The following is an 11,625-nucleotide window of genomic DNA, read 5'->3' on the forward strand; positions in this document are numbered from 1 at the left end:
GGGCGAGGGCGGCGTGCTCGCGACGGCGGCGCCGAGTCGCCCCGAGCGGAGCACGGCCAAAGGTCTGAGACGCGGGGAGGGCGGGGCGAGAGGTCGTCGTGGGGGCGTGGAGGCGCGGAGGCGACGTGCGGGGAGGGGGGGTGTATCACCGCCGTATCAACCCCACACTTGCCGCCGAGGGGCCCGGCGGGCTGAGGCGCGCAAGGCGGCTTTTGCTCCCGCGGGGCGGCTCTATCCGTCTCATCACGGCGTCCCGAGGTGTAGCCGTGTACCTGGCGGCAGGGCCATCACTCACGCGCCTACTCGCGGCACGAGGGAAGGCGTGACGCGACCGCGAGAGGCGAGATGGGTGATGGCGAGACAGTCGTTTGGCCCGTTTGAGGCAGGAGTGGTGGCCGCAAACGATGAGGACGACGAGGCATCGCGCCTGCTTTGGACGCAAAGTCCAGACCCACTGGCCTGAGGGGAGGGGCCTGGAATCCTGCCAGCACCTCCGCGCCGAAAAGCGTGATTGAGGATTTTCTGACGCCAGCCGCCGCCGGCCGCCAAGCGGACACTAGGGAACTGCGCGACGACGACGACATTTCTGACCGGGAGCGATCACCACCGCCCTTCTGGTGGTGTTTGCCGGTCGGGGGGGCGTCGGCACCACCGTCGTTCCGCGCGGATGTTGCAAACGGTGGCTCGGGGCGCCTATTTCGGCAGCCCCGGGGCGGGAGCCGAGGAGGGGCAGCCGTTGCGGTCCTGGCGCCATCGCAGCTCGGCGGCGCGTGGAGAGCCGAGCGGCTCCCAGCGATCCCGCGAGACAACGGCCCGCATCCGTCACGGATGCCGCGCCCACGCTGCGCGGCGCAAGCGCCATATGGGGGAAGCAGCTGGTCCGCGCCCCGTTTTCTGCAGTGTCGAGTACTTTACTTCGAAGGCGCAGAGAACTCTGCAGTCTGCTGGAAAGTGGAATTTAGTGGGTTGGCGAGAAGGGGGGGAGAGCCCAATGTGTTCTCCCCCCAGCCGAGACCCGCAGTGCGCAGACGGATTTAAGATGTAGAAGAGATGAAGTATACCAGACCATGCGGACAAGGACATGAGGTATGCAGTGTGTTGTGTGTCTGGAGTCTGCCTCCTGTACACCAGCCTCCCCACGAACACCGAGTCTGCGCCCGCCAAAACACGTACTACGGCCGCCTATGGTCGCACATGCACGTTCGCGCAATGAGAGCTGCCTCAAAGAGCTGCCCCCCCCCCCCCTCCCTAGTACTTGATGCCCTTGGAGTCGAGCAGCTTGCCGAGCGGCGACTCGGGCTTGATGGGCGGCTTGAAGGGGTAGTACTTGCCCGGTGGTCCCGGGTTCTTGACCAGCTCCTCCTTGATGATGCCCTCGACCGTCTCGCGGAAGTGTGCAATCTCGTACACCTTCTCGGCCGCCGCCGCGGGCACGACGACCACGCCGTCCTGGTCGCCGATGATGGCGTCGCCCGGGCGGACCACGACCGGGTTGGTCTGCCCCAGCTCGATCACGCCGTTGCACTCCCACGGCTGCATCGCCGCCGGGCCCTGCTTGGCGGTCGTCGAGTGCGAGAAGCAAGGGAAGCCGTACGACAGGATCTCGTCGGTGTCACGGACGGATCCGTCGGTGACGAGCCCGCCTAGGCCGAGCTGCTTTAGCCGCAGGAACTTGATGTCGCCGCCCACCGACTCCCACGGCCCGACTGACGAGATGCAGAGCACCTCCTTCGGGCCACACAGCTCGAAGGCCTCGTACTCGGGCGAAATCTCGCCCGCCGGCTTGTCGGCGGCGATGTCGGGCCGCTGCGGGACCATGCGCAGCGTGATCGCGCGGCCCTTGCACTTTTGGCCCGGCTTCAGCCCGCGCGCACCCTCCACCATCGCCGGAGGCCAGCCCATGACCCAGAGGCCGTCGACGAGCGCCTGCGTCGAGAGAGTGCCGAGCTTTTCGAGCATCTCGTCGGAAACGGCACCGCCCGAGGCGGGGCCCGTCGCGAGCCCGCGGCACGCCAGCAGCGCGGGCGCCGCAGCGCAGAGCGGCGCCGCACGGCGGAGCGCGGGCGCCGCACGGCGGAGCGCGGGCGCCGCAGTCGAGCGGAGCATGGCGAAGTGTTGCGATGAAACGACCCAAAAGAATTTAAAAGACCGCCAAACTCCGAACAAAGAAATCTCTAACCTGGAGGCAGGTCGCTAGACTGAGATGAGACCGCCAGTGGATGTGGGAGTCCACCGCGCACCGCGCTGCGAGCCTGTCGTGTCCCTTGTCAGGAGCAGGAGAGCCCCACCTGTCCCCCTGATCGTTCTTCCAAAATCCTGCTCGTGCAGGTGGTTGCTGCCACTCATAAAATCGTTGGGTCGCTTCAGTTCCCCCGTGGGCCGACCCTCCGATTTTATGAGAAGAGAACAAAGGGAGTGGGTCGAACAGGAAGGGACCAGATCGCTAAGCTTCCACTGCTGCGAAAAAAATATTTTTGGCCGTGTGCCAGACGAGCAGTCGCACGGCTGGGCGCACATCACTGCCATACATGCGGCTTCCCAAACCGAAGTCCGGCTATTCAGTGTCACCGCCGCCGCTGGTGCTTCATCTGACTCGGAGGAGGCTCTGCAGTGCTCAGGCTGCTAGTTCATCGCAATCGGGTAGCGGCGTTCTCGGCGCACGGGATGGCAAGGCGATCGACAACAAGGCGGAGGTCCTACGGCAAGTGGACGTGGCGCTCGGCGTGAGTCGACCGCCTGATCTTGAGATACTGCTCGCAGACCATCTGACGTGCACCGACAGCCCAAAGAGTATCGCTCTGCACACTGCGCTGTTTCGCTTTGGACACGCAGCGGTGAGGTACACCACGAGCGACGGCCAGCAGCGGGTCATGAACATCCTGGGATCGCTCGACAAGCCAGGCTCGCGCATGGTCAACTTTGTGCCTCCCGAAGAGTACCTCTACGGCACGGCGGGTGAACGCCTCGCCACATCCCCGCTGGCCGGCACACACACATCCCCACCCAAGGTTCACGCCCGACCCTTGGGCAGCTGCCGCTGGGCTTGCAGTGGCGTCTACGGGTGAAATGCGCACTGTAGGATGGGACACCTACGCGCAGCAGGGAGGCGCGTACAACCGCGACTTCATCGGCGTGCGCGTCGAACGCTGCCTGCCGGGCGCGACAGACGCGCTGCACGCGTACTTTGCCGCGCTCCACGCCCGCAGCCTCGTCGGCTTTCCGGCTGCAGCACGACAGGTACGCGCACGCACGCACACACACACACACACACACACACACACACACACACACACACACACACACACACACACACACACACACACACACACACACACACACACACACACTCACTCACTCACACACACACACACACACACACACACACACACACACACACACAGTGAGAGAGGGGGGGGGGGGAGGCCTTGCAAGTTCAATGTCATGGGGCTCCTTTTTGGACGTGGAGATGCGAGGATTGCCCCGCTGCCTTGCGAGCGTGGAGAAGTTCACCTTACCTGACCCAACGGCACGGCAGGCAGGGGTGGCGCTGCCTGCCAAGGGGGGCGCGGCACGATTCCAGCTCGTCGAGGCGAACCAGTATGACCAGCCGTATAGAGACCTCGAAGGCTGGAGTTGACCGATGCTTTCAGTATTCTTCTAGACGCCCTCCCCCGCCCACCTGGCGCGGTTCCCTCTTCTCCAGGCGAGGCTCTCGTCGCTCGCCAACCAGTTCCCTCCCGCCGTCGGCCACGTCCTGCGGCTGGTGCCCCGAGGCTAGATGGTACGTCTCTCTCTCTCTCTCTCTCTCTCTCTCTCTCTCTCTCTCTCTCTCTCTCTCTCTCTCTCTCTCTCCCCCCCCGATCTCCCCCTATCTCCCCCCATCTCCCCCTATCTCCCTCCTCTTAATGGTGCGAACAGGCCCGGGGGACTCGCCTAGTGTGGAGACGCCGTGTACCGTGGGGCCTTGTTGTCCTAGCACGGTGGAGTACCCGTGTGGACCGGAGGTAACAGCAACAGCAACAGCAGCAGCAGCAGCAGCAGCAGCAGCAGCAGCAGCAGCAGCAGCAGCAGCAGCAGCAGCAGCAGCAGCAGCAGCAGCAGCAGCAGCCCGGGGGACTCTAGTTTCGGCGGGGCTCCTCTGTCTCCCGGGGGCTGACGCGACTCTCTCATGCACAGTGCGTGTGGTACCCACGCACCCCCGCCCTTGACGCTGGCGTCTTCCATGGCGGAGGCGCTCGACCGCGCCCGCCGCGCGACCGAGACGCTGTCGCGCGGACGCGCGCCGCAGAAACCTGCAGCCGCCGCCGCCTCGCCGGCGCCGGTGCATTGCGCGACAGAGGTGCTCTCGGGCGGCGAGCGCGCGGCGGCGGCGGCGGAGGCGGCGGCGCCTCTCGAGTGGCAGGCGGCGGTGCGAGACTTGCGCGCGGTGACGTTTGTGGCGGGGAACTGCGCGCAGTGGACCAGCCAAGGTCTCGTTTTTGCGGGCCTACTGCGTCGGTCGAGGCTCTTCCCAAAGGCGCGTCTCTCTCTCTCTCTCTCTCTCTCTCTCTCTCTCTCTCTCTCTCTCTCTCTCTCTCTCTCTCTCTCTCTCTCTCTCTCTCTCTCTATCGCCCGCTGATCTCCCCCGATCTCCCCCGATCTCCCCCGATCTCCCCCGATCTCCCCCGATCTCCAGGCGATCATGATCGAGCTGCTCGAGAGCGAGCATCTCCGGCACGGCCGCGAGAGCAACGCGCACGTCGTCGTGTACCGCCACGTGCGGCACGCGCCGCCCTACCTGCCCAACTACGCCTTCCTGCGCCCCGCCTACGTCCACCCCCTCACCCCGGTCAAGAACTTCGTCTACTCCGACATGGTCGCCTTCGCCGACGCGGTCGTCGAGGTGCCCGAAGGCGCCTCGACTGCGGTCGTCCACGCGATCGACCCGGCGGCGCGCCGCCGGCCGCCCTGGTGGATGGAGTACTGGCGCGGCCTGCTCTTGGGCGCGCCCACCGCAGTGCTCGTCGGCGCCGTCGACCGGATCGGGCCGCTAGGGCCGACCGCGGCGGCGGTGTGGCTGGGACTGAACTGGTGGTTGCACTGATAACCCTTGTCCCATCATCGACTGCCTCACTCTGTGCATTACATAAAAACTCTCAGAGCACAAAGGTTCAGAGTATAGAGGAGCCGCGCCGCGCTGCGCGCGCGCGCGCGCGCGCGGCTCACTTCGTCGCTACCACCGACACCCGTGCGTGTCTCACTAGAGTATCGGCAGAGACAGGAGTGTGGTGACGACTCTGGTGTCCCCGCTCTGTTCTCTTCTTCTCTACAGACTACACAACAAGAAGAAAGATCTCTCTCTCACACAACATCGCAGCAAGACACAAGTGAGAGTGCACACAGGAATAATCGGCACGCTCGCAGGTGGTGCCGACGACCCAACGTGAAGCAGCGCCGGCGTCGTGGCGACCGGAGTGACGAACGCAACGGCGTCGGCGCGGCATAGTCTGAGGGTTAGGTTTCTGGAGCCTCGCTCGGGTGCTTTTACGCTTTTGATCGGGTCAGGGGAGAGTGCGACTTTTACCACTTTGGTCGTCTCGGAGCGCCCAACTTTTAGCATTTTTCAAAATTTTCCTCGGCGCTGCGCGCCGGGTGCAGTAACTACTACCTATCATACCCCCAAACGGCAAATAGTTCCACTATGGCAAGAAAATGCTGCCGCTCGCCTCGAAAGCGCCCGCAGGTATGTGTCCAAACATGTAGCGCTACAAGTTTGTAAGCACGCTGCTCCCACAACACACTTTCGCGCCTGGGCAACGGTGATGTACATGCCGTCGCGTCACCGACCGCTCGTGCTTGCGTATGATAGCAACCCCTCGTCTGACGGCAGCGTCCTCGCGTTCGCCACTCCGCCCGCGCGCGCGCCCGTCACGCCGCATCGTTGTCTGCCTACACCGCTTCGGCCGCAGCCTCGGGAAGTGCCTTCACACGCGCTGGGTCAGGTGCAGCAGCAGCCAGTGCAGCAGCAGCAGCCAGTGCAGCAGCAGCAGCCAGTGCAGCAGCGAGTGATCACATGTAGGGCAACAGGGAAATTTATTTTTTTCGCGCCCCCGCCCGCGCCGAGCCAAAGGAGCTCCGCGGAGCCGCCAGGCGCCCGCCCCGGCGATTCGCTCGCTACGCGTCGCTCACCGCCGGGGCGGGCGCCTGGCGGCGCCGCTGCGCAAAAAGAAAGAAAGAAAAGAGGCAGCCCTAGGGGATGGGAGGACATGTAAAATTTCTTCCGGCGGCGCATACAATTCTTTTTTTGTTCTGCTGCTTGCGCCGACCCACCATGGCAGCAGCAGCAGCCAGTGCAGCAGCGAGTGATCACGCTTGCACAAGCGGTGGGCGGTCGTCATGTGCTGCGCGATGGGTCACTTTGGCTAAATCCGAGACTCCGCGTCGACCCGGCTGCACGAAAGCACAGTTCGACTTTTACCATTTTGCCCCGGGCGGGCCCACTTTTGTCGTTTTGCCCCAAATCTACCCACGTGGGTGCTAGTGTTTTGACCCAAATCGGCCGAACTTTTAGGATACCCTCAGACTATGCGGCGCGGCTGCTCCTGCTGCTGCTGCTGCTTGGCATCGTCGAGCCGGCTGCAAGCCGAATCCCTCTCATAATCTGGCAGTCGTTCAAGGTCGAGCCGAGCGCCTTCGGCCCTGGCATGCGCACGGCGACCGACTCGTGGAGGCGGCTGAACCCGGAGTACCATTGGCGATACGTGAACGACACAGAGCAGCGCGCGCAGGTGCATCGGCTCGGCTCTCGTATGCTCGTCCAAGCGTATGACTCGGCGCTCACCGGAGCGGCAAGGTGCGACTTGTGGCGCGCACTGATCATCTACAAGCACGGCGGCGTCTACGCCGACGTGGACACCACACTCCTGACGCCGCTCAGCAAGCTCATCAGGGACGATGACGAGGGGCTCTCCGGCATCGGTCAAAGGGGCGACCTACACCAGTGGTTTCTGGCGTGCGCTCCCGGCCACCCGCTCCTGGCGCACCTGCTGAGGCACGCCATGCACCAGTCGTCCCTGCTGAGTCCTGAGAACATCGCGGGCCCGCGCGCGCTGCACCACGTCGCCACCCAGCTCCTAGGCTGGCCGAGCAACACCCACTTCCGCCCGGGGACTTGAGAATCCCCAGCGTCCCACCCTCCTAGTCACACTCTCAATTTCTCGACTGGCCAACACGAAGAAAGAAAGAAAGAAAACACACAACCCAAGGGAGGGATGGGAGAACGGCACGCCGCCACCACACAGGGATTTTAAGGAGAGGGGTGTGGTGCGCTAGCCGTCGCCCACCCTTGGGCGTCCGCCTCTTCCTATCTCACTTCGCAGTCTCTCGCCGCTTCTCGCTGCAACCTTCATGCCACCTCGCGGCCGTCCCACTCTCGTCGGTCTCTCCCTTGTCACTTCCTCCTCTGTCGCGTCGTTCTCTTCTGCCTCGTCCTGCGACGCCGCCGCCTGCCGGTCCCTTGTTCTCGCGGCTTCTTTCGCCTTGCGCAACTCCGTCCTCCTCGCGGCGTATCCTGGCCCCTCGAGTCTATCAAGCTCCCCTCGCGCAAGGACCACATTTCTGACTCCCACTCCGATCATTTGCCTACACGTCATGTTGTTGCTCAGGTCCACTCTCTCTTCGAACACTCGTGCCTCTACGGATGATGCCGGCGCTGGGGTCCCCTTCGGGTGCATCGTGACATCTGACAACTGAATTTCCACTGGTTCGTCCTCCCCCGAGTCATCTTCCCCGTCCTCCTTCCGCTCGGCCCTTCGCTCGGTACGTTCGGTGTGGCTCACCCTCCATGCCGTGAACAGGCGCTTTATCCACCCTATATTCTTCTCTCGTTCCTCTGCCCTTGCCTTGGTCTTGTCGTTGTTTCGCACCCATGTCTGTATGGCAATCGAGGCTGCCTTCCCCACTACCTGAAGTTCACTCGTCACCTCTCCCGCGAGCTCCCTTCTCTTTCTTTCGGGTATGGAGTCCGTGAGTGCGGGTAGCGTGCAGGCAATCACGGGTGCTATTTTGTCGTACTCCTCTTCGGCGAGCGCCCCAAATCTAGACCCTTTCGCCTTTAAGGAGGCTGCCCTCGCTCGTCTCAGGAATGTGGCGGTGTCTTTTGAGTCCGGCGCCTCCCGTTCAACTCTTGCTATCGCCCTCGCTGTGTGTTTGTCGAGCTTCCGCATGAAGTGACGCGCCTCTTCCTTATTTCCAGCGCAGCTGCCGCTCAGTATGTGCGCCAACGACGCCTGTGGTGGCTCATTGTCTTCTTGTTTCCAGTCGTCCCAGTCTTTCAGTTCCCCGCGTCTCCTCCTTGCCTCGCGCGCCTCTTTTGCGACCTCATCCCTAGCCGCTTTGCACGCTCTGCATCCCCAGAACGCACTTCTCGTGGCGGGGCCCCTCATTCCCCGTTTCTTTTCCCCCTCTAGAATACGCCTGTGGTGTTCCCCATGTGGCACCCCGACCTGTTGTCTCACCCTGGCCCCCAAGATCGTTTTGGTCGTCACATTGTGATCCCCGACGTCGTCAAATGTCGCCCGCCTGTCCTTCCCCCCGGTCTCGTCTGGTAATCTCATCTTATTATCCCATCGATGCTTGAGGCTGGCTACTGCCACTTCGCTCCACAACCGTCCCGCCACCCCTGCCGTGTGCGACCCCGGCCTCACTGTCTTTCGATATTGCTCGCACACCCACTCGTGCGCGCTCTTACACATGTGTCCGTACGTCCGTCGGTCCACTATCTCCCTCTTCTCTGCGTTCTCTGCCGCCTCCCTTCGCACCGTGTACATGCATGGCCGCGTCCGCACCGCTTCCCGCACCACTTTCGAGGCGTCCTCCGTGTCGTTATCCCCGAGGTGTGCTGTCGCCACCGCGTCGGCGTAAGCGTTGCAGGCTATTCCCACGTGTGCTGGCACCCACATGAAGACCACCGCCTCTAGCTTCGATCTATAGTAAGCGATCGCCTCCAGCAGTCCGCCTCTCTCCCAGTCCCTCAGGCCTTCTGGCATCCCTTTGCGGTGCGCATTCTCAATCTGCTGCAGCGCGGGTTTGCAGTCGCATAGCACTAAGCACCGCCGCGCTTGCGCATCGCTCGCGTTCGCCATTTTGCGTAAGTATGCGAGTATCGCGTACATCTCCGCGTCTATCGGCTCCCACATGTTCGGCAGCTTTCCTCCCCACATTCCCGCCCCATCGGCGCGGTTGCATCGCGCCGTCGTAGGCTTCCTGCACGGTCTTCGTGAACGCCTCCTCGGCGTCTCGGTCCAGCTTCCGGCTGACTCCTTTCGGTCGGTATTCCCGCTCTCCTTCTGGGTCGTCCGCCCCGTAGTATTCAACCGCCACTATCTCATGGTCTTTCCCGCAAACTCCTGGCATGATGTATACGCGCCCCATCACATTCGCTAGCGCCGGGGTGACTATCCAGTTGTCAATTTGCGTGCCCGCCCGGTACGTTGCGTCGTTCGCCATCGCTCTCAGGTCTCTCCCCACCTCGGTCAGCATGCTGTTGAACATCTTGTCTGAGAGAGTCAGTTCCTTTTTACCGCTGCCGAGCCTGATAACCGGTTCAAATTCTTTTGTTCTGCTGCTTGCGGCGCGAGCAACACCCTCACACCCTCGCACCCACCATGGCAAGCATCGACAAGGACAAGCAGCTCGAGTACAACCTCGCCGTGCTCAAGCGGAGGGACGCGGCCATCACCGAGGTGCTCAAGATGGCCGGGCACGTGGTGCTCTATCAGTTTAACGAGGACAGCCAGTCGTGGGACCTCAAGAAGGCGCGCACGCAGCCGCCCGCCAGAGACCGCCCCCGCCCTCACCTCCGCCACCGAGCCCGCCGCCTCTCTCCCCTCCCCCACCATCCCCGCCGCCTCCATCGCCCCACCCACCATCGCCCCCACCCGCATCGCCTCCACCACCTACCGCCACCGCCACCTCACCCACCACCTTCACCCCCACCCCCCACCCCATTTGCCGCCGCCGCCCTGTCCACCACCTCCGTCGCCGCCACCCCCCTCACCGCCGCCTTCATCGCCACGGCCGCCGCCCCCCCCCCCCCCCCCTCCCTCCGCCCTCGCCCCCTGCACCCAGCCTGCCACTCCAAGCCCACCACCACCGCCGCCGCCGCCTCCTTCTCCACCGCCCCCCGGCCCGCCCCCGCCAAGCCCTACACACCGCCACCGCCACCGTCGCCGCCTCCCACCATCACCCCTGCCTCCGCCGCCGCCTCCGCTGCCATTGCCGCCACCACCAGCCCTCCGCCCCCTTCGCCTCCCACCTCCATCTCCACCGCCCCCTCCCCCTCCCCCACCGAGCCCCCCCACCACCGTCTCCCCCACCGCCCTCGCCACCACCTCCAAGTCCCCTCCACCGTCTCTGCCGCCCCCCCGCCCCCGTCCCCTCCCAGCCCACCACCGCCCTCGCCGCCGACGCCGCCGCCCCCCCACCACCCCCGCCACCACCACCTCCCCAAGCACGCGCCAGCGCGCCCACCTCCTCCGGCCTCTCAGCGCCCCTGCGCCCGCCGGCTGCTGCAATCTCCCCACATCTCCCCTGCAGGTGGAGGGCTCACTTTTCGTCGTCGCGCGCACGACAGCGCCAAGGCACGCAGCACACACACACACACACACACACACACACGCACACACACACGCACACGCACACACACACACACAACACACGCACACACACACACCCTCTGGCCCTTGCCCCGCCACCTCATCTTCTTGTCATGTGTGTGGAGACGTGGACCTCACCGTACCGCAGGCACATGTTTGTCGTCCTCAACCGGCTCTCGTCCCAGAACCTGGTCGAGCACGCACACGCACATGCACATGCACATGCACATGCACATGCATCACCGTGTACCCCTCCCTTCCTCTCGTCCCAGAACCTGGTCGAGCTCCCCATATCTCCCCATATCTCCCCATATCTCCCCATATCTCGTCCCAGAACCTGGTCGAGCTCCCCATATCTCCCCATATCTCCCCATATCTCCCCATATCTCGTCCCAGAACCTGGTCGAGCTCCCCATATCTCCCCATATCTCCCCATATCTCCCCATATCTCGTCCCAGAACCTGGTCGAGCACGCACACGCACATGCACATGCACATGCACATGCACATGCACATGCACACGCACACGCACACGCACATGCACATGCACATGCACACGCACACGCACACGCACATGCACACGCACACGCACATGCACACGCACATGCACGTGCACATGCACATGCACATGCACATGCACACGCACACGCACATGCACAAGTATCACTATGTACCCCTCCCTTCCTCTCGTCCCAGAACCTGGCCGAGCACACATTGATCACACCATGTGCCCCTCCCTTCTCGCCCGTCTCTGCACGCATCTCGACGGACCATCGTGCATGCTGCTGCATCTTGCTTGAGATCGTGATGTGTCCTGTGCGGCTCGCTAGGTCGAGGCGGTGACGGCAGACTTCCAGATGGAGCTCAACGACCAGTTCCTGCTGTGCGCGCCACCACACACACGCTCGCACGCACCCACCCACCCACCCACCCATCCACCCACCCACTCACGCACGCACACACGCACGCACGCACCCACGCACGCACGCACG

General features: G+C 63.8%; 2 protein-coding genes across 2 annotated transcripts; one reads left to right on the forward strand and one right to left on the reverse strand.

Annotated features, from left to right (window-relative positions):
- Positions 1-1,248: 1,248 nt before the first annotated feature.
- On the reverse strand, positions 1,249-1,959 carry EMIHUDRAFT_227825 (hypothetical protein; the record flags this gene model as incomplete). Its single annotated transcript, XM_005787441.1, has 1 exon — positions 1,249-1,959. The coding sequence occupies one exon, from the start codon at positions 1,957-1,959 to the stop codon at positions 1,249-1,251; it is 711 nt and encodes a 236-aa protein (XP_005787498.1).
- A 4,724-nt stretch (positions 1,960-6,683) lies between these two features.
- On the forward strand, positions 6,684-7,682 carry EMIHUDRAFT_227827 (hypothetical protein; the record flags this gene model as incomplete). The annotated part of the gene is made up of 2 exons (XM_005787442.1): positions 6,684-7,097; positions 7,644-7,682. 2 exons carry the CDS (start codon positions 6,684-6,686, stop codon positions 7,680-7,682), a joined length of 453 nt encoding a protein of 150 aa, XP_005787499.1.
- Between the last annotated feature and the right edge of the window lie 3,943 nt (positions 7,683-11,625).

This window comes from Emiliania huxleyi (genome assembly GCF_000372725.1).
Source record: "Emiliania huxleyi CCMP1516 chromosome Unknown EMIHUscaffold_142, whole genome shotgun sequence".
Classification (NCBI taxonomy): Eukaryota; Haptophyta; order Isochrysidales; family Noelaerhabdaceae; genus Emiliania; species Emiliania huxleyi.